This window comes from Agelaius tricolor, unplaced genomic scaffold (genome assembly GCF_023055355.1).
Source record: "Agelaius tricolor isolate 1412-34295 unplaced genomic scaffold, bAgeTri1.0.p SCAF_27, whole genome shotgun sequence".
In the NCBI taxonomy this organism is placed as follows: domain Eukaryota; kingdom Metazoa; phylum Chordata; class Aves; order Passeriformes; family Icteridae; genus Agelaius; species Agelaius tricolor.
Window position 1 is genome coordinate 8,364,434 of NW_027269287.1, and position 23,511 is coordinate 8,387,944.

The 23,511-nt window shown below is 37.9% G+C and overlaps 1 protein-coding gene across 1 annotated transcript in view; it reads right to left on the reverse strand.

Moving 5' to 3' along the window:
• Positions 1 to 23,511, reverse strand: part of PCSK5 (proprotein convertase subtilisin/kexin type 5) — a 229,819-nt gene that overhangs the window by 6,458 nt on the left and 199,850 nt on the right. The window contains exons 25-32 of the mRNA XM_071448591.1: positions 19,264 to 19,306; positions 18,314 to 18,456; positions 17,010 to 17,210; positions 6,655 to 6,738; positions 5,973 to 6,168; positions 3,536 to 3,753; positions 1,724 to 1,960; positions 1,021 to 1,251 (exon numbers count right to left, since the gene is read on the reverse strand). Of these exons, the coding sequence (XP_071304692.1) occupies positions 1,021 to 1,251; positions 1,724 to 1,960; positions 3,536 to 3,753; positions 5,973 to 6,168; positions 6,655 to 6,738; positions 17,010 to 17,210; positions 18,314 to 18,456; positions 19,264 to 19,306 (1,353 nt within the window). The remainder of the gene's footprint in view (positions 1 to 1,020; positions 1,252 to 1,723; positions 1,961 to 3,535; positions 3,754 to 5,972; positions 6,169 to 6,654; positions 6,739 to 17,009; positions 17,211 to 18,313; positions 18,457 to 19,263; positions 19,307 to 23,511) is intronic.

The window sequence follows — 23,511 nt, forward strand, 5'->3', positions numbered from 1 at the left end:
GTAGTTTTGGAATTAGCTGCAAGTGCATAAACCTAATAAAGTAGTAGATTACAAGCTGCTTGTGCTTGTTACATATTTGTCTTGATAATTTTGCTGCTTGGGTTGCAATTGGGCAAAGGAACTTTCAGGTTCAGGGTTTTTTCATTTTATTCGCAGTTCCAATATCTTTATCTGCATTTGTCCATCAACTTTACCATTTGTAATGGTGCAAAACAGCTGAGTGTGTTGATAAAAAAGGTAAGTCTGATGCAAGGTCTCAGAAATACAGGAATGTAAAATAATGCTTTAGAATTAGACTAAAAAAGCTTAGATTCACTTTTAATTTACACTAGTTTTTAGCTCTTTCCTGCATGAAGAATTATTTAATATTTTTTTCTCCCAATGATTTTCTAAAATTTTTGTTTGCTTTTAGAAGAATATGTAGAGAAGAAATGTTTTATTATGGGGATTTTATAATTTTTTTCCTGTTTGTTTCTGAGACTGTATAGTCTTAAACCTACTCTCTGCTCCCAAGTTAGGAAAGAAATTTTGCACCTTAGCCACCCATTAGATGCTGTCTTAGTGATCCCTTTTAAGAGTTGTTTAAGTATTCCTTTGCTCATCAGATTGCTGCAGGGATTAAAGAGGCCAACATGAAAATGTGCACATTTTATAGATACATTAACAGCAGCAACAACAACAACAAACCTAAGCATAGCTCTCTTTTAAAGTCTTTGTAGGAAACAATAGAATAGTACATACCAACTAAGTGAAACATCCACGTTTTGTTCAGTGGTGGTGTTTGTTGCTATTTAGAAATCCTGCATTAGTCCTGTGAGCCCTGGCAAGCCCTTCCTCACAAAGTTTCCACATAGCCCTGCTGAAGAAATTATCTCTGCACAATTTAACGACTTGTCCTGTCCTCCTTACAGTATTTAGATTGGTTGATGCAGCCCAAATTCTTTGCAAATATGACAAAAACTTGTCTATTCCATGCTTTCTGTGTAGAATGAAATCTAGAGGCAGTAGAGAGATACTTACTGAGAAGATACTGGTTATTTACACAGCTAAGACACTGGTGTTCAGTAGGTCCTGAGCAGTGGAAGCATTTCTTGTGGCAAGATTTGCAGGTCTGAGTCTCCTCAAGGTAGTACTCAGTGGGAGGACAGTATCCAGATAACATACAGTGCCCATCATGGTTCAATATCCACCCATTTCTGCAAGTTAGGCAGGTGGTGGAAGAAGAACAAGTCTGGCATGTCCTGTTGCATGCTGAAAAGGACAAACAGTAGGAATTTCACCTTTTCTGAATTTGTCTCAGAGTGTTATTACAGCTTTAATTTTTGAAGGAACAGCTGTAATCTCAGGATGAAAGCCTGTGGGAAGTAATTTTCAATCTTATGCAAGGAGTTCCTTAGGTTTGCTTTTGCATCAACACAGCTTTTCACTGCAACAGTGAATAGCGTCTCCAGCAATTCTCAGCGATTCTGTAGCCATTCTCAGCATTTTACCACAATGGTTGCCTTGAATAATAAACATAAGTATCCTGACTACCTCCCTCTCCGCTTTCTTCAAATTTTGCTATTCTACAATAAGCCAGATTCTTTTTCTGCCTTAGCTGTCCTCTTCAACTCCTAGACACTGGTAACAACATTAGCTGTCACATGCAGGCCCTTAGGGGATGACCCTTAAATAGACCCACTTGTATCTCAGTACTCTTCTGGGGAAAACAACATTTGCCAACCTTGGCAGTCTTTGGTGGCTTCTTCATAGTAACTCCCCTCAGGGCACTCTTTAAAACACATGCCATTGTAGAGGACAAATATGTTGAAAGTGCATGCTGTGCAGTCATCAGAATCTGGCCCGTTGCAGTCCTTGCAGTCGGCATGGCAGGGAAAGCAGTGCTTGTCTTCAGGGTAGAAGTGTGAAGGGCATTCCCGTACACACTTCCCGTCGTGCAGAAAAAACTCATCCATACACTCTGCAGGGGACAGCAGAACATCGGTAAGCAAGTGGGCAGCAAATGCTGACCTAAGTGCAAGAGAAGGTAGGTCCTAGGAAACATTACATTCTGGATTGTATGTCATGACAGAAGTCATCAGAACACCTTGAGAAGGTAGGACTTCCTTTTTCAAATCTTTCTCCTCCAAAAGACCTATATTGGCCCAACCCTCAAATGGTATCTTCTGCGTTACAGCAAGAAACTCTGAAAAAAGTCATTTGCTTAGCTTTGGTGATATTAACCAAACCATTTCACACTAATATGTAGATGGCCTTTTTCTGACATTTTTCCGCATTATGAACTTCCTGCAAAATCACGAATGTACATATATGAAGTTTTGTTTAGTTTATTATTGAAATATGGGTTTACCTAGAGTGTATTGACCTAAAGGGTTGTCTTTGCCTAGAGCTGTGAATAAGTTGCTTTTTTATTGCGAGTATTGGGTTTAACATGTTTGTTTATGGTTTGGTTTGTTGATTGTTGGTTTTTTATTTCATCCATGTTTATGTTTCTAGAATAGCTTGCTCAATATTAACCATCCTTAATATTTTGGGGGGGGGTGGGGTGAGGGGGAATTTTGGAGGGGGGGTTGCAGTTAGCCTCATCTGAGTACCAAAGACTTTTCTAATACCTTTCTTTCCAGGGGTTTCTTTCTCTAACAGGAGTGGTCATTTGCAAAAATGGTTAAGAGGTGTGAAGTTCAACTATGCTAGGAAAGAAACATTCTGTATTTCACATTGGTGCACATATCCAAGTTTTTAACATTAGATCAAAAATAAAATCAAACTAGCAGGAGTCTCTGAAGAACCACAGGACCAGGCAAAGCAATGTGAAATCTTTACAGATCATTACTGTACATTTAGTCTCATCATAATCTATTCTAGAGATTAACAATGATACGCACATCACTTTTTTTTTTTTTTTTTTGCGCATTACTGAATTCGCATTTGGTTTTCTGCCAGTCTCTATTCAGACAGATCCAGGTGGATTTTATTCTACACAACAGCAGTTCTTTGTAATACCTGTGTGTAGTAAACCCCATAGATTTAGGAAAAGCACCATGGAGAATATGAACAATAGGAATGCTGAAACAGCAAAAGAAAATTCCTGTTTCCCTGTCCTCCACCCCTAACCTATCTCTGTAACCCTCTAAGGCAATGTCATGTTAACCCCTTACCATTGGTCAAGCTTGGATCCTTTCCAACCCTATAAAAGAAGCATACTGTACCCCATTAGGGGAGAAAGAAGAAGAGCAGAGACCCTTCACGGACCTCCCCAAATAAAGCCATCTCCGTGGAACAGCCTGCGCCTTCTCCTTCTCCTCTCTCTCCGTCTGCTGCAGCCTCAAGCCCGGGGCACCACTACCTAGCAAGCAAAACTGAAACCCTAAGAGCTTACAATCGCTATAGAGCTGATAATCACCATGCTTGCTAGATGGTAGCCCCGCGGCGTTGGCATGAGCGAGCCAGCCTCGGGCACCCAGTCCCTACTCAGGGACTGAGCTCCTGAGCCCTATTGCTCTGCTTTATGATAACGCCAATGAGAGATTATTACCTGTGCATATTTCATTGTGAATACATTCCTGACACATTTCAGGGCAATGTTTGCAGATTCCTTCAGAGGCAAAATGCTTCTCTGAACAAGCAGATTTACATTCCCAGTGCTCCAGAAGCAAAGGACTTTTACAGGACAGGCAGTGGGTGGCACTTCCCATGCATGTCTTACAGGATCCACTGCATTCCTTGCAAGTCTCAGAATCATTAAAATATCCCCTATGGAATGAAAAAAACATAAAGCAAACTGTTGGTCACCCCAGGCTATGAGAATTACAACTCTAAATGAGACTCTCACAGCACATACACTTCACTAGATTGAACAGGTTTCTAACACAATTTTTTTTCCCATCTTCCACTTAACTTCCCCTGTGTCTGAAAGCAGAAAATATATATGTTTAGTGCTATGTGAAGGCTTTCCTTTCTTCTTGTACCTGCTGTCTAAGTGATGTTGAAATTTATGTCTTTATTTCCCTCTTACATGGGATAGAAAGATATATAACATTTGGGAAAACATGCAGTCTCTAGTCTTGTGCAGCTGACCTGCAATACTGATATCAAGGAAAGAAAGAGAAGGGTAACCTCGGTGGCTTTAGAGAGGAGAAAGAGAAGAGACAACTCTGGAAATTTGAAAGGTAGGAAAAATGAGGGCAGGGATTGAAAATAACAAAAAGCAGGATATTGACATGACACCTTGCCTTAGTGACAGCAGGCTAGAGACGGCAAAGAGGGAGTACATTTTGCTGGTATCTGTGGTGTGAGAGCAAATATGGAGAGCCACTGCTGGGAGTACTAGTCATAAATACAGAAAAAAATTTGTGTCCCTGCTTCAGGTAAAGATGCGTAGAAGAGATGTTGAATTCAATCTGTCTACACTCTCAGAATCAAATTGTTGCAAGGTTAAAAGATGGGTAAGTCGACATTTTGAGATGGTTGCTAATCCACAGAGCCATTGATGAAAACTAAATAAGAAGTTGAGACAGAAAGTATTTCCACAATATATACTTTATATTAACAAATTTGTTACTCTTCAGAGAAGGATGCTTCTCCTTCTGTTCTTTGACATGATTTTTCCAAAGAAAGTCTGGGGAGATGCATTAGAAGCAAGGTTAGAGAAAAGATAGGAGGAGCCATGCCTGCCACCTATTCCCATATTTTTTATCCTCCAACTTTTTTTTAAGGTCCTGTAACTACCTCTCACAGTCCTGTCCTCTTTTCTTGTTCCAATGTTGAGTACCTGGTTAGCCCAGTCTTTCAAAATTCCTCTGTCAGAAATAAATTGTGCAGTAAGTAAAATCTTTTTGTCCCTTTTTTATCCCTTAAAAACATGTCCCCAAACCCAAGCCAACTCCCTTAATAAATAGTCTCATTTTTGCTCTAGTGGAGAGTAGTTGTGTCTCAAGAACTTTACCTCAGAGTCTGAAACTGGAGTTTAAACCCTGTGAATTTTGCTCATTGCTGGGAAGCTATTATTTACAGTCTTGAATCAGGGAAAAAAAAGGGGGATAAACTGAAATGACTACTGGTATATAAAGTTTTAATTTTGTTATGCTGACTCTAGGTGGGATAACTGGGAAACTAGTACTGACAAGAGACATATTGATGTCAAAACACAATTAATGGTTGTATGCCTTGGTTTCTAATATTAAAAATTGCTTCTGAACTAGAGTTGGCTTCATTGCAATTATCTTGCATTCACTGTGACTTTTCATGAAGAAAACCTGTTCCACTGGCCCTCATTGACTTATTCAACAAAATTACCAGGAAGGCAGTGGAGGAGACTGCAGGAAAAGTGGGAGCTTCACAATTTTTTGAAGAAAAAGGGTTAACCAAGCAAGACTTTTTTTTTTCTGCATAGCATTAGTTTTATATATATATATATATATATATATATAAGATGAATGCTGATTAAAAAAAAAAAAGAAAAAAGAGTACCTGAACTTCTCATGTGCCTGATCTAATATCCATCGCAGTCAAGTGGGAATATTTTTAAATTTTACACATTAAAAATATATAAAAATAAATATGCACCAAAGAGAGAAACACATCATTAAGCACTGTATTTACATATCAGGACTCTAATATGTTCACTGTCTGAGTTTGTATCTCTGCTCTGTAATACTTGGAGAAAGGAACAAACTGGAGGATGTCTACAACTTTTATTATCATTTGCCATGAAGTACCATGTTCCTATTAAAGTCTTTGAGAGCTGTTCCATCTTTCATAGGATTTAATGTCTTACCTTCACTTTTGATTTTTTTACTTTTTCTCTAATCAAAAGAAAATACTGTTTATTCAGGCAGTCTGAAAATGACATTTACCTTAATTTCTGGTAGCATGTGTTACATAAAGTTCTTCCTTGAAAGTTTAATAATGGATCTGAACTTTAAAGAGAACACAGAGAAAAAATCAGGGATAATATAAGAGGGGTTACTTACTCAGGGCACTCCTGTAAACACCTGCCTTTGTAGAGGAAGAGCAGCTGGTTCTGTTCATCCTGACACTTCTGACAGTGCCACTGGTCAGAGCACACCTCACAGTCATGCCCGCACTTCTCACACTTTCCACTTACAATGTTGCCAAAATATTTTGGAGGGCACAGAGAAACACAGGTATCAGGGATAAGAAATTTTCCTGGCAGAAGAGCAACCCAGGGGGGTAAAGACATCAATTAGACATACATTTAAAAGATTTCTGCCTTGGATGGCTACAAAAAAAGCTTTCAACTTCTCAAAATTCAACTTTGATTCTTAAAAGCTTGAATAAAACATGCTTTCTTAAGATATTTCCCAAAATATTTTGCTCAGACCTCACTGACATTGACAGAAGGAATCATCAGGATTATCTAGGATGTCTCACTGAAGAAATCCCTATTCAGTAATTCCTGCATGATATCTGACAAATTTTAATTGAAAGGAAAGAAAGGAATACCAACAATATTTTGACCCATATTGCTAAGGGCATGCCCTGTTGCCTGAATTCAATTGTTCATTGGCTGATTGCCTCTTAAGCTGTTAAGGGACTTTGTAGTGACCACTGACAAAAACTTTCTCTGGAAGCATGTAGGATATGAAATACTATAGTCACTTGCAAACTTATCCAAGGAAGCTGAAATGTTACCTTCTGGACATGAAGTACACACATCAGCAGATTTCTCACAGGTCATACACGAAGAGTCACAGGACAGCAATTTTGTATTTCCATCTGGGATGAAAGGGAAAAAAGTTCTTTTTTTTTACCATCTGGTTTTCTTAATTTCTCCTCCCTTTAGAAGGGACACTTTGTATGGATTTTCCTAAAGTGTTTTGAAAATGCACCTTTGTGAATTTTTGGAGTTCACAAAGTTGAAAAACTTAATAATTGACTCCTCTCTTCTAAATGATAAGTTACGGGTTGTATTAAAGGAAAATATGAATGTTTTACTCATGTTCACTATGGCATTGTTCTGGACTGCTCATCACAAATGAGAATAATAATAGTAATATTGTTAATAATTATCCCAATAATCTTAATTTCAATGTAGTGCTCCAAACCCAAATATGGATATGTTATACTAATAGATTGCAAATAGAAAGATCTAGAAAGTATGTACATTTGGGGACTTGGTTTAATGATGTACTTCTTGGACATTTTGAACGAAATTGTTGTAGACCACCATTACCCTGTAACCTGAAAGTTCTGAGTCAGAAGGAGACAGAAGCACAGAATATGTTGCTTTGGAAGGGACCATCAGAATCATCAATATCCAACTCCTGGCCCTGTGCAGGACACCCCATCTGCTGAGAGTGTTTTTCAAATGTTTCTTGAACTTTGTCAGACTTGGTGCTGTGTCCATTTCCCTGGAGAGCATGTTCCAATACTCAGTCGCCCTCTGGGTAAAAAATATTTCCTGGTGTCCAGTGTAAACCCACCCTGACTAAGCTTCATGCCTTTTTCTTGTGTCCTGTCACTGGTCACAAGACAGAAGAGTTCCATACCTGCTGCTCCACTTTTCCTTGTGAGAATATGAAAACCACAATGAAGTCTCCTCTACTTTAAGCTGAGCAAACCCAGATGAACTCAGTCTCTTCCTGTAAAGCTTTCCTTCCAGACCCTTCACCATCCTCATGGCCCACCTTTGCATGTTCTCTAATAGTTATTGTCTTTTTCATATTGTGGTGCCCAAATCTGCACACAGTCCTCAAACTGAGTCTGCATCAGTGTGGGGAAGAGCGGGACAATCCCCTTCTTGACCAGTTGTCAGTGCTGTGCTTAAAGCATCCCAGCACACACTTGGCCCTCCTGGCTGCCAGGGCTCACTGTTCACTCACATTCAGCTTGCCATCGATCAGAGCACCCAGGTCCCTTTCCACAGCACTTCTCTTCAGCCTCTTGTTCTTTAGTCTGTTTAAGAAGCTGGGGTTGCACTGTCCCACGGTGCTGAATCCAGCACTTGCCCAAATTAAAATTCATACAGTTGGTGATTGCCTATCTCTCTTACTTATCAACGTTTGAAAATAACGCCCATTAAATAGTTCTCCCCAAACTTACTTCTGCCTGCTGTTTCCCTCCAAAAGGGGGCCCAATGAGTGTCAAGTGGAGTTCTTATGACTGTGGAAAAGCAAATTTTGATTACTCTTTGCAGAACCATCAGCTAAAAAATGACAAGGACATTGGAGCATCATACCTAACAGAAAAAACTCTGCCGTGCAATGTGACCATATACCCAGCATACAGCTCTGTATTTTGATACCAGCAAATTACAACAATGGCTAAATGTAGGTCTAATGAAAAAATAATTATGGACAAACAGACAACACACAGAAGCTTCGTGATTTTGCTGAAAATAGAAAATAAAGACAAAACCAAAAGTTACTTGCAGGTTGAGCTGTGCATCTCATTTAGCATACCCAGCTCATCCTGCCAGTTAAATATGTATGATTTTTGTAAGTTGATTGATGACAGTAATGATTAACCAAATGCAGCATATCACAAAATTCTTTTGTTCTGCCTGTTATGGTAAGATTGTTTAGAATACTGAAATTTTGAATGAAAACCATGGAAGCAAATGCTTCAAGTATAAAGACAAGGGAAGAGAGCACAAAACTTAAATAAAGCCCTTTTCCATAAGGAGAAATGATGGGCATTATACTAAGCAGATGAAAAGTGTACCACAGTGTGTGTACATATGGTACCCATATACAAAGTGTGTATATGTGTACCATACCACAGGGGAAGAAGAAAGAATAATAATAAAGATACGAATGAGAGAAGTTAGGTCCATATTCAGCGAGACTGGGATTGGTCTATAACAGAATGTAACAACCACATCTAACACTACCATTAGCTGAGAAGCCTCAAAAACTCATTAAAGTAAAAAAAGAGTCTTAATGTAACGATTGCAGCCAATCACAACCCGGGTGTTTAACAGTAGGTCATTCAGTAAGGACCTGGTTAGTCACTCTTTACCAGGACTACTTGTGAGTACTGCTTCTACAGGATAATGAAAGCCTGTTGTGTTGTTACTCTTCCTTGCAACTGGCGCAATATAAAATTTCTCCAGATACAGCTGTATCTTTGAAAGCAAAAAAAAGAACTTTACACCAATCAGTAACAAAAGTATGCATGACTAGAGTCAAGCTACACCTAAACACAGAGGAATAGTACAAAAGTAGGTTGAGAATGGGGGAAAAGGTAGGGAAGAGTCCATCATAACTGCTGGGATCAGCCAAGGGGCTGAACCTGTCTTCTCCCCCACAGTGATGCCTGTTGGGCAAGAATCCTGTTCTCTGCTGGCAGAACATTTTAGTGGGGATTACAGCTTGTCTGTGGACTACTTTGAATACATTTTTTTCAGTCAGGCACTATCACCAACAGCCTTTGAACCTTAAGCTGTCACAATTTTGCACGAATAGTGTTACTCCATAAACTGTTGGTGTGTGTTCTTCATGGGCACTAGCAGTGGCTGGCAGTGGGTAACACAGTCCAAAAGAGGAAGATCTGCTGAGAGGTCTTCCTTACACTGCTGGTTTCCCTGACTGAGTCAGTGGAACCACCCTCCCACCCAGCAGGACTGGTCAATGAAGGTCCCCCAGTGGGACACTGGCAGAGTGCACAAGGGTCTCGCCTTCCTGGGATGCTGACAGACAAATCAAACACTAAGGGTCCTGCAAATCTTCCCACAGTAAGAGTGACTCATGCTGACATAATTTCTACAGCTCTTTTTCCCGTGCTGAATATCTATTTTTAAGCATTTTTACTTCTCTTATGCAAATAATCCTCAAATAGATAATTGCTTACTTTTTTGAGATTAGCTGTCAAAGAGTTTTTTGGAGACACTACTCCTTAGCTTCATGTTTTTCATTACTCATCAGAATTTAACAAAATATTAAGAAGTGTCATTAATGTTGACTGTAAGAATACAAGAAATACTCCAGAAAAGTTGGCTGTTATAAGGTTTTCTATTATCCTAACTTTATTTTTACAGAGCTTCTCTCTTTTGTTGTTTTTGAGTGAAGATCAGGTGAAGTTAAGCAGATAAGTTGTTAACTACTGCTGAAGAATATTTAAGGGAGCTCATTCTTTCTAAATGTTTTAAGCCTTACAATGCAAAATAAAGATTTCTTTTTTTTTTGTGAACTAGTTTGTATTTCTTTTTATTTCTCTTTCCCTTTTGCACTATGTCCTCTTTTTTGTAATAGTTACTAGTTGCCACCAGAGGGGAATGTACACAAGCAATTAGGCTTCTGCAGACAGCAGAAACAACATTTAACTTCCAGTCAAATATAAGAATTAGAATTTCCCAATTTAAATATTGACAGAAGAAATTTGTAAAAATTATTTAAAAAAATTCTGCATAGGTAAAATGAGTCTTTCTTGACTGGTTTTCATTTGGCAAAAAAACCTGAAATAAAGCACACATTTAGAATAATATGAACTTCTTAAATGTAAATTTCCTTCACTTTAAATGTAAGATCCTTCCAAAGAATAACCTCATACAGCTGAAGAGCTGGTTGTGCAACATGTACTTCCTCAGTCTTTGGACTGATTGCAAATGGAAAGGTTGAAAATTACTGGGTTGAAGCTGTTGGGTTATATTTTCCTTTCCTGAGGAAAGAAAAGACCTGAGCGTTCAACAAAATGAATGATCTTTGGAGACCTACTGAGTTGTTTTTATCCTTAAAGTTATATTATTTTTAAAAAAATTCAACATCCATTTTTCTTATTTTCAAAAGCAAAAGGCCTTTATTGAAACTTGGGTCAGAATCTGAGTCAAGACCATCTTTATTCTTGTGTTTTTCACAGAATGAGTAACATCTTTGGCCCAGCTAAGTCTCTGTTATTCTTTTATAGAATCTGAAAAACTGAATCTCATTATTTCTTGAGCTAAATTTTACTGCAGCTTTGAAGCTGCCACAGTGCTCTTGTCCATTCATTCTATTAAAGGGATTATAAAACTGGAAGTGTGCAGAAAGACTGTGAAATATTTTTTCCTTATTCTCTTTTCTCATTTGGGGTCATGCATCATGAGTGAGACAATGGTAGATTTTCTTGAAACACCACTGTAAGATGTGACCCCAAAATTAATTAAGGAAAAAAGGAATGAAATTTTATTTCAAATTAACACAATGACACAATGTCCCCATATTTCCTTTTTTTTTTTTTTTTTTTTGCTTCAGTCATGTTTCTTTGAACTCTCAACACTTTTTTTCAATCTGCTATCAGAGAAAAATTAAATAAATCCTCAAAAATATTTAGGGTGAAAACCATGAAAACAAGTATGGTCCTTTTCACATGGTCACCACTTCTTCAGGACAATGTGAAGTTTATTTAAAAAAAAAAAAAAGCTGAAACCCTCTACAAAGCCAAGGCATAAGAGCAGAGATATGGCCATATATAAAGAAGTATGCCTTGACATACAAAAGCATTTGAATAATCCCTCCTTAATTTCATTCAGAACCACAATGGTGTTATAAGAATTCTTTCTAGTTTCTCATTTCCTTTGTGATGTCCACCTTACTCTCTCTGCCTGTTCTTTTAGAAAATGGATCATTAGGCCAGGTAGTGCAATCAGGAAGTGTTCAAACCAGCAAAAGATGTTTTATTTCCTTCTATTTAAATCTTATGTATTCTTGCTTTTCTATGAGTAAAGAGGGGATTTTAAACCTTGTATTTTTAGTTGCTATCAAAATAGATCTCTGTGTACATTTGCAATATTTGTAACTCCTAGATATTATTTTCTGAAAGGATTTGTATATTTACAATATATTTTGTTACTGGACCGTAGTACAATTACTCTAGTGAGGGATGCAGAAGAGAATGAAGTACTGTTTCTTACTGGTATGGTATCCCTTTTAGAAGGTGACCTGTCTAGCTTTTATGCTGTGTAGTAATACATGGTTTGAATGTGATCCAGTTGAAATGTGGCTTAGTTTGTTAGATTTTATTCTTTGCATGGCACTGTTCTTGCAAAACTAATACAACCATAAATAAAAAAACTGAAACAGTTTACATGTCTCCATTAAGTAATAGCAATTATATAAATATAGTAAAATATATTGAAAATTATAAACATCCATAATAAAATGCTCGACTTCTCCCATTGTGAAGACTCACATGAACTGTAAATTTAAAGAAATTATAGGAGTGCTGGGAAGTAAATGACACTCTTTAATAACCATTAGTTATCAATTTAGTTGTCTTGTAATAACTACATTATTTTACAAATAAATACCAGAATTTATTGGTATAAATAAAACATACAAACAAATAACCAGAATATGAAGTTGTCATGCATAAGAGCATATTTGATAATGGATCATTTTTGCTTGCTTCTAGCAACTTGAAATTTCACATTTGGATGATGATTAAAAGGGCCTTCTACCTCTTCCCATGAAGTTGTAATTCTGCATTTTAAATGGCAAAACATTCTCATGTTTTAAAGACCGTAACCCGTTCCCTCCTACTTCTGATTTCTCTCCTGTATTCTGCACAGCCCATTGCTTTTTTTTTCCTTCCCATATTCTGAAACCTTTATATGTATATATGCAGAGCTGCATTAAGGTCCTTTTATAACCTTAATTATTGTTTTCTCACAACCAGTACATTTTTACTGATTTTATTTTGCTTTTTATTTAGGAAAGGAAAATACAATTGATTAGTGGTGCCTGTGAGAGGTTGCTCCTATTATTGGGGATGGTACATAACAGTAAACTGCTGCTATTTATCTGCATGTAAAGAAACACACATTCCATCATTAGAAATTGATCTCATTCTATACCTATTTTTTCCCATTTTTAATTTTCATTACAATGTAGCATATTAAACCAAGGAATGACTGTTTTTAAGGGTGCAGGCTTTTAGTGACATGGCAAAACAAGACCCTGTCATAATTTGCAAAATATCTAATCCAGTTAAAAGGGGCCATGTACTCCCTTGGTAAATTAAGTTTACACCAGTGTGTTTCCTGGCTTCCAAAGTGATCATCTGGTACATGAGAGAAAATATAGATATTTCATTCTAGAAACCTAGAGCTCAGTTGTTGGGTTTTTTCCCTTTCTCCTTTTCTTGGCTTGCACTGTCTTTTTAAAAGCCTGAGTAACAGATATAATGATGTTGCATTATTTCAGACCTGAATATGACCTTTCAGGGATTCAGCAGAATATACCAGCAAAGTAAATAGAAATTTAAATAGATTTTTTAATAGAGTGTTTTAGATGCTGAAGTGTTTGCTCATAAAAATCTGTGGGATGGTCTATAATTTATCCTTGCATAAAAAAAATGGAAGTGAAACCTTGAACATGATAGAAAATAGAAGTGTATTCCACGTTCACAATGGTTTTAATTCTAACCTAAATGGACTAGTCTCTCAATTTGCAAAGAAAGTCAGACCCTGAGTTGTTTTCTCCATGGAAGGTTGTGATGTACTGCCCTTTAAACTATGTTAGCCTTGTAACCAGCAAAACGTTTCCCAAGAGTCACATTGTTCCCATGGTATGTCAACATACTCACTAAACCCACAGTGGAACCCACTGAATTCATGTGGGTGGAAGAGCCAAAGAGAAATTGTTTCATTGTTTGTAGTACAATTCAAGATCTAATATCTCAACTCTGAATTAGTAAATTTCAAAAGAAAAAGAGTAAATGGAAGAGTAACATCGTAAAAGCTGATGTAAACTATTAGATGAGGAAGTTTTGTCTTGAGTTGTCTTCCTGCAAGCCTGGAGCAGGCCATGTACTGGGGATGCATTTGGTGTTCTCCTTCCTTCACTCCCGTGGCAGGTTGTTTATTTAATCCCAGCCTCCCCAGACCCAGCTCAATTCCCCAAATTAGTAGGACTAGAAATCATCTGGCCTGTATGTTTAAATCAGATTTTTTAATTCAGGCCATTGAAGATCAGAGGCAGCTCTACCATGGTGCTGCAGTAAGGTAAATATGTTGAGGATACTGAGGAAGATGCACTGTAAGAAGCTTATATTGACGAACAGAGAAGATGCAAGTCAAAACCCAAATATCAGCCACAACCTTGCTCATGTAGGGCTGGTGAAAATCATGAAACTATTCTAATAACCCCTACAGCTTGGACAAGCTACTTGAATCATGCCTGTCATGCTGCATGACAAGCTACCCTTAGAAAATGAGTTTGAAAACAGATGAGGTGGAGGTCCTTGTATTTTGGTGAGAAAAAGTAACTGTGGATAAAATCAAAGAGTACATAAAAAACCTAAAAAACCACCATACCAAAAAAAAGGTAAAGTGGGATAAAAGATTCCCAGATACATTTGTCCGGAGTGGATGGTGAAAGACTTGGAAGGATGCTTTGGTTTTGCCCTCAAGTATGAAAGAAAAATTATTTTCTCCGTGTATCTGTATATATTAGGTATATCTTTGAAATACACAATGGAAAAGAAGGAGGACTTACAGATATGCTTAAAATAAGCTGGAGAGGGACCATTTGTTCTTCACCCAGGGATGTTTTCTGTACAGGTATGAGAGCCAGAATACTCACTGATAATAAATTTCAAGGAGCAGAGATAGGTTTTATCCATTCTTGTACTAATCCTACAGAATTGTGTGGGCAATGATAGTGACTGCATTCCCTAAATGTTATCGCTTTTCAGGAAGATTTAGATAAGAAGAAAAGGATGAGAAAGAAAAGGATTGTGACAAATTGTGAAATACAGAATGGTTTTGTTGTTTAGTTTGCTTTCTTTTTTCACTTTAAAAATGATCGATGTATATTAAAATGTTATAAGGGTGTGAAATGCACTGCAGTCTCTAACCAGGAGCAACCTTAGCAGTGTAATGCACTGCTAGAGCTAAATGTATTTTCTCTCTTCCTTCCTGCATCCTATGTTTTTTGTTAAAGACCTTTGGCATGCAACAAGAATTTCCAGTATAGACAGTACAGTTGGAAGTCTGGATTCAGCTGACATCTGCTCCTTGAATGAAATCATCAAAATAAATGAGTGAGTGATATTCGAAACAAAAATCAACAATTCAGGTTGCATTGTTTTTAAACAATGACAATTATTTTTATGTGAACTGTATGAGACTACAGTCTCTGAATAGGAAGCTTCAGAAAATGTCAATAAATGTAGTTACTAAAGGATGTAACCTCAATAAACACAGTGACAACTTCATTATGTTTTGACTCAAAGATTATTTCTGTGTGGAAGCCTGGGGAAAAAGGCTCAGGACATCCCCAGCTTCACATCACTTTCCCAGAAGTTACATGGTACAGCAGCTGCCACACTGAAGGAATCCTTGCAGGGCTGTCCAAGAGGAGCTGTACAGCCACCAGCCATGTTCCCTGGGGTCCCATCACCAGCTGCAGCAGGAATCCTGTGTCTTTGGAGCAGTCATTGACATCCAAGCCAGAACAGCTCTGAGTGAGACATATCTTTCAGTCCGAAATGTCCCTGAGACAGATGTATTTTTGCTACTGGAAGGAAAAGTGAATGATATGCAAGACTGAGAGAAAGAAGTTTCACAGGACAGGAATGTTCATTTATGTAGAACTGCATCAGATGTCTGCTCAAATGAAAAAAGTTGACAAGAAGTCACCATGTTCAACAGTGTGAGAAAGAGATAATCAATAAATAGACCAGACTATGGATGTGGTCTTTTCATGGCACTGATGTACATGTAGTCTTAAGTTGAAAAAACCCCCAAACTTGCTTCTGTGGATTAAATGCAAGAAAATGCAAGTAGGAGACCAACTTTCTATTAATATTCTTATTTTTATGTCTCTCTGATATTTTTTTGAACTGAAGAAAGGTTATTCCTAAAATCTATAATACGTAATTTCTCCATAGGCAAATAATTGAAACAGACAAAACTTTTTCTGAAAGTATTAATTATGGTATTTTAGTTTCTAATACAAGATCATATTGATCTAAGGGTTGTCATCCTTGGATGTGTTTGATTCAAGTGAAAACATAGGAACCAGAAGAACATGCTTACTTGAGTCAAGAATACAGCTAGTAATCTGGTCTTTTGCTCCATTCAGCAAACAACCATGTCAGATATGTTCCATGTGTTCTTAAAGACTCTTAGTGTTGTAAATCCTTAAACTTTATAATAGATTCTTCTACTGTTCCATTATACAATTTGAAAGTCCCCTTTTTTCCAGTGGCACAGTTTTATTTTGTAACATTAAGATTCAATTTTTCTTTATATATTGACATAATGGGAATAACAAATAGTCTAAATACGACCTCTTCATTTAAAACTTTTTAAATAAGAAATTTGTGACAGTACTAGGTTGCATTTGAAGATAGATAGGAAGGAAAATAATTTTTAAAATTATTACAGTGGTCCTCTGAACATCTCTAAATAAAGGCATTTTTGTTCCAAATACCTTTTGGATTTTTGGGAGCTTTTTTGGAACAGAGAATTGCTTCCCTCATCCTATGGATGAGACCACCAAGAAAAAAGTAATTACTTTGTCAAAGCTGTGGAACGGCCAGTGTAGGACCAGAATGTCAGAATGTAGCCCTACAGCTCATATTTGGTCTCTCAGAAAGCATTGCAGATCTATATAGAGAAAGGAAAAAAGAGAGAGGATAGATTTTTTTTTTCACATTACACACACAAATAATCGCACACAATATTATTTTCTATTTCTTCCAACTTATATTGACTTCTCTGGAGGGAAAAAACAGCCACAAAGCTAAAACCTATTCTACAATGCACCCAGAGTTTTTTAACTCCCAATACCTGAATCTCTTACACATCTTTTATATTTTAATTTTTTTCTTAATTATATTTTTAATATTTATTCAGATAAGACACCTACATTGTATGGACATGTTCTACTATTTGCAGGAGAATGAATTTCAGTTTGTGGAACTAATGGGTTTGGTCAGTATACTCTTAAAATGACAAAAGTCCAGTTTCAAGCAATCTGCAAGTTCTTGCTGTACTCTTTCTAAATTTTAAATTAGTAGTCTTCAGAGAAACAAAGAAGATTACAAGACCTGTTTCAACTTACCCCTCCAGAACTTCCCACCTGGCAGAGAATTTCTTGGGTTCAGGCACTGCCCATGAGACAGCTGGAAACTGTTTTTGCACCCAGTACAATCCTTGTAACTGTGCCCAGCACAGGTTGCACAGCTCCTGTGGCAAGGCTCACATTCTCTAGAGATGCCATCAGCAAAGAAGCCATCTCCACACTCACTCACACAGGTGCCATCTGCAACAGAAACAGAGCCTGGAAACAGAATGACCCCTGTCCATCCCTCTGTCTCCAGCAGAAATGGTTTAAGAAAAACCAGTATGTAAGAACATATGAAAATTTTTGCAGCTATACAAACTCTCTTTTTTTTACTATGAAATCTAAATTCAGTTCAGTTGCATATGAGAAACTCCACAAACTTCAAACCAATCTGCATTTATATTTACCTCTAACTCGGCTCTAATCAATGTACTAAACATTAGTACATACAAATCTAATGGAAGTCTATGCCTGGGTAAAAGTTTTATGGTTGACTCTTAACAATTACACTGTCTCAATAAAAAATTAAAGACTAGATGCCCCTAAGATTTTTAGATATATGCAAATTTATAGGATTCCAGTTTCCACTGAATATGAAGTTAAACTCAGGTTTAAAGCTGATTCAGATTAAGGGTTTGCATACCTCATCAAAACCTCTGGAAGTTGTAGCACTTATGGCTTTTTGAGTTTTGTCTAATTTCAATTTAAAGAAATCATAGACCCACAGCTCACCCTGGTTTTGATCACAGAGTTTTCCACAGAGCAAGGTGCCACTACTGGGCACTTTCAACAGCTAGGGCAAGAAAATACTATAACCTCAGGAATTCCTGTGATTCAGTTTTGGCACCATGTCTGAATCAGACCTGCCTGATTTATGGCTTCTTTAAAAAGCTGGGAGATTCCTACTCTTGTGTGATTCTGGTGTGGAATTAAATGATTTTAACTGAGCTTTTTTTAGAGTGTTTAAAAGTCAAAGTAAAACTGGACTTGCAAATAGTAGGGAAACATTAAATGTCTATCTGTAGTTAAAAACCCCTCCTTTCACAAAGTCTGAAACAAATACATTTTTTTTAATACACCTGAAAGAGCTGAAATTTAAGTATATAGACCCTTTGAACCAAATTACGCTACTGGGTAACATACCCACCTTACATTAAGGCAAATGCCTGCTTTTGCAAAGAGCCTCCATTGTCTCCCATAGAACAGATTTATGAATTTGAGAGTTTGCACTGAGAACATTTTTTAAAAGAAATAGTCTAAAATATTCTTGTGTATTATGCCATTATTAGCACTTTGCTTACCTGAGAGATAGAAGCCTTCCTTACACAAGTCACACCCATCCTTGTCACAGCTATCACAGTTGCTAGGACAATCTCTACACTGCCAACAACTTTCATCTCCGTAGGTATTTTCTGGACAGTATTTATAGCAATGCTGCTTATACCTGTAAGATAAATTGAACAACATTAGTAAGTTTCTTTTGAAGGTCATTGAGTTTGCTTTCTGTGTGTTTCTAGGGACGGTAATGATAAAGCATGATTAGCATAATGAGCATAAATTATTCTTATAATGAGGATTTAAAACATAATTGTGGTTATGTTGTTTATTCAGCTAGCAAAGTCGTGTTTCCTAATCTCAGGATTCTTAAATATGATTAATTTTATTTTATTCTTCAAAGGTAGGCAGAAACTTGAATACATGCTTCATTAAAAAATATTACATCATGATTTTAAAGAGCTGATTGCTTGTAAAAACATAATCCACTGCCTTTGTTTATAAAGTCAACATAGTCAACATTTTCTTTTCAAGTTTTTCAGAGATCTATAAATACTGTCTTTGAAAAGCAGAAATGTTCTTTTCTCTCCATATAAGTTTTAAATCAAATTTTATTCATTTGCATAAACTCCATACATTTACAATTCTTATGAACTTCACATACCAGAACTAGACACAACATACTAAAAGCAAATTTGTTCCAAGTCCATATGCACTGTTTAACTTTTTGACACTTTTTGTTCCATATTCTGATACGTGAAGGTCCCACCAGTCCATAAGTTTTAACAGGTCTCAATACTGAATGACTAGCTAGTCTTCTGACATTTCCCAAGTTTTTTTCTCATTTACTGTTTCTCACACAAACAATTTAAAGCGTGAGACAGCATACACAGCACAGATCTATGTAGTAAAGTGCATATTTTTGCTTCAGAAAATGTGTACTCATGAAGAACAATATATATACAGCTATACTTACATGTAATAGTTTTGAATGCATGTTATACAGATTCTTGGATCATCTGAAATTTAAGATATAAAATTATGTAAATAATTTTCAGAGTAAAAACCAGAATGCTAAAAAGAACATGTTAACAGCAATTTTATGTTAATATTTCTAACACTAAAATAATTACAGTCATAAAAAGAACACAGTTGTCTCTGAATCTCTGTTCACATTTATTTTGAGATGGAATCTTCCACAGATCCTGGACTGTATTTTCATAGCAACTTGTGGCTTTTTAGTCCTCAGCATAATCCAGGTACCAGGTATCTGGAAGGAGCAAAGTCCCTAGGAAGTGATGATCTGAAAAGCAGAACCTTCACAGGGGCTCAGGTTGGGTCAAATGAAACTGTTAAAAAGAGACCACAACTTATCTGAAACAATAATTTCATCCTATTTCTTTATTTGTTGCAAAGGTAAGTTAAAAACTTTTGGCACCTCTGAAAGCATAATAATCAGTTTAAATTTTATAATCCTGAGCTAGACAAGACTGTTTCTATATTTGAAGAGGGGGCAATGGTGGAAGAGATAGTGGTAGTGCAAACCTTTTGGGTAAACCTTCCCACCAGAAAACTAATTTTTGTATTAAAAAAATGTGTTGAACGAACAGGAAAATGTTACACTATTTTAAAACTCATAAAATTATGGATTTGACTCCCAAAATTAGGAACATTTTTTATAAAATTTCTTCTATTATCTTCTACTCACTATTTCTTTCACCTTTAACAAAATATCCCAGAAGCAGCAGAATGGGAGGAAATGGAACAACCTGGGTGAATGTATTCTGTAGTATAAAGAGAATTACAGAATCACAGAATATTCTGAGTTGAAAGGGAGCCAGAATTGAGTCCAACTACTGGCCCTGCAAAGCACCATCCCCAAGACACACACCATGTGCCCGAGAGTATTGTACAAGCACTTCCTGAACCCTGTCAGGCTTGGTGCTTTGATCTCTTCCCTGGGGAGCCTGTTCCAGTGCCCAGCCACCTCTGGGTGAGGAATCTTTTCCCAATATCAAACCTAAACCTTCCCTGACACAATTTCAGCCCATTATCTTGGGCTGTCACTGGTTACTGGTCACCACAGAGAAGAGGTCAATATCTGACCCTCCTCTTCTTCTCATGAAGAAGCTGTAGATTGTAGCCATGTCTCCCCTCAGTCTCCTCTTCTTTAGCCTGAATAAAACAAGTGACTTCAGCTGCTCCTCATAAAGCCTCCCCTCCAGATTCTTCACCATCCTTGTGGCCCTCCTTTAGATGCTCTCTAATAGCTTAATGTCTTTTTAATATTGTGGTGCCCAAACTGCACACAGTCCTTAAGGGGGGCTGCACCAGTGCAGAACTTTCCTTTGCTGAACTTCACATGGTTGGTCATTGCCCAGTCATTGAGGTCTCTCTGCAGGACCTCCCTTTGATGAATTCAACAGCTCCTCCCAGTTTTGTATCATCTACAAACTTGCTTAGGATCGCTTCTGGTCCTGCATCCAGCTCCTTCATGACAATGTTGGAGAGCACAGGGTCGAGAATGGAGCCCTGTGGAGCCCCACTGGTGACAGGTCACCTGTCTCACCCTTAGTGCCTGATCCGTGAGCCAGTTGTTCATCCACCCCATGATGTGTTTCTCCAGCTGCATGCTGGAAGTTTTGTCCAGAAGAATTTTGTTAGAGACTATGTGTAGTAAACCCCACAGATTTAGGAAAAGCACCATGGAGGATATGAACAATAGGAATGCTGAAACAGCAAAAGAAAATTCCTGTTTTCCTGTCCTCCACCCCTAACCTATCTCTGTAACCCTCTAAGGCAATGTCATGTTAACCCCTTACCCATTGGTCAAGCTTGGATCCTTTCCAACCCTATAAAAGAAGCATACTGTACCCCATTAGGGGAGAAAGAAGAAGAGCAGAGACCCTTCACGGACCTCCCCAAATAAAGCCATCTCCGTGGAACAGCCTGCGCCTTCTCCTTCTCCTCTCTCTCCGTCTGCTGCAGCCTCAAGCCCGGGGCACCACTACCAAGCAAGCAAAGCTGAAACCCTAAGAGCTTGCAATCACTATAGAGCTGATAATCACCATGCTTGCTAGATGGTAGCCCCGCGGCATTGGCATGAGCGAGCCAGCTTCAGGCACCCGGTCCCTACTCAGGGACTGAGCTCCTGAGCCCTATTGCTCTGCTTTATGATAACGCCAATGAGAGGTTATTAACTATGCTCTTCATTTCTGGGATAATTGAAGAGAGTGCCACCTCCCCTTCTGAATCAAGGAATCATGGAATCAATTAGTTTGAAAAAGACCTCTAAGATCAGCAAGTCCAACTTTTGACCAAGCATCCTGTCAACACTAGATGCCATGTCCAGTCCTTCCACAAACACTTCTAGGAATAAAGATTCTACCACCTCCCTGTCCATTAGGTGTGATGAAATTCTTCCTATTATCGAGTCTAAACCTCCCCATGTGTAGACAAAAGCCACATCTTCTCATCCTGTTGCTAGCTGGCTGAGAGCAGAGGCTGACCTACAGCTGGCTACAGTGCCCTTTCACGCAGTTGTAGAGAGTTCAGAAGTTCCCCCTGAGTATCCTTTTCTCCAGGCTAAACAATTCCAGCTCTCTCAGCTCCATGGGGTTGTTGTGGCCAAAGCATAGGGTCTAGCACTTGATCTTTCCAGTGTCCTGAAATCTCTTTCATTAATCTTGAGCTTCTTGTTGAAATATCACTCGTACTCCTGTGAAAGCAATAGTAAGCAGTATTTTGAAGGCTCTATTAAGTCCTTCATTTTTTTGGTGAGGTTCCTGATTTCGGCCCCAAGGAGGCAGGAAACCTCCCTGAAAAGAAGTTCTGGTCTGCATATGGTTTAGATTATATTTGTTTTAATGTATATTTTCTTCAGTAATTCCAGCAGAAAAATTCAGCAGTTAACATTTCTTGACTGTTTTGATTCATGAAGCTTCTGAACTGCAAATTGTTGAAGGAGTAAAAAATACATATGGTAGAGATAATTCATGCTATATATGTATAAAATATTGTAGAATCCAAAGTATGTCTTTGACCACCCTGGCTGGGAGCAGAGTCTTATGTTTATTCAAGTAGTTTCCCGACAACGTTAAGATAATATCAAGTCTGTTAACTATGGATGAAACCTTCCCAGACCATGAGTGCTGACTTCCTTGGAATGCCTAAGCCCCTCACGAGGACCTGCACCTGGGAAGATTGCATCTACCACACTCAAGCACCAGCACCACTCTGCTACATGCGAATACAGGCTCTGCCGAAGTGCTCAGACATCCGTCTGGACACCTGGATTTACCTTTGTCTATTTCTGCACATGTATGGCCCCAGTTCTGCGTGTGGAGAGACACAAAGGATCCTTCGGTCATCTCTGCCTCAGGCAGAATAAACTGTATATAAGCTAGCAGCGTGAAGCAGTCGGGGTGAACCACTGGGGAGACGCTGACATTTTGTCGGTCGGATCTCGGTTCACCCAGTGCCAGCACCTGAGGTTGACGCTGCCTTGGCTGGGGGGTTTTTCGAAATTCTATTTTTCTTAATGATCTAATAAATCATTGTTAAATTTTCTTATAAATTTGGCTGCCGATTTGATAATTTATAACAACATGCTTTGTTTGTATATGTAATTTTAGAAGTATGTTTGGTCAGTGGCTTCTGAGCTAGGTGAATTTCTGGTCTGATCTGAGTAGTTTTCTTCCATGCTCTTATTTCTATGGAGAACTTAAAACTAAAATCTGGAATATTCTGTACTTGCAGAACTCAAGGTTCGGTCTCATATCTTGAGCTTTTCCAGTGATTTTTCCCAAGCCCAGATTTTACACAGGAAATAGTTTTTCCTTTCTCAGAAAAAGAAAAAAATCAAAGAAAGAAAGTTTTATCAATACATGCACCTTGTATCTTCAATGTGGAAGGAAGTTCTCTTTTACCTACACTCTAGGGAAGACAGCATGCTCCAATGTAATGTTCTGCTTACCCTGAAATGTCAGGACTGAAAACCAGAGAACAGTTCCAAAACTTGTTGGGCATTTGTTTCTGCACAGATTGCATATTATCACCAGAGAAGCTTGTAGAAAAAAGTATTACTATCTGAAAATCTTAAACCCCTTCTGCAAGACTAACCTTTTGTGGAAGATTTACTCTGAGATCCTTATAACAATTTTGTCTTGAAAGCCAAAGTCTATTCATCATTAGGGATGGATTGAAGAAATGAAGTTTTCCTTTC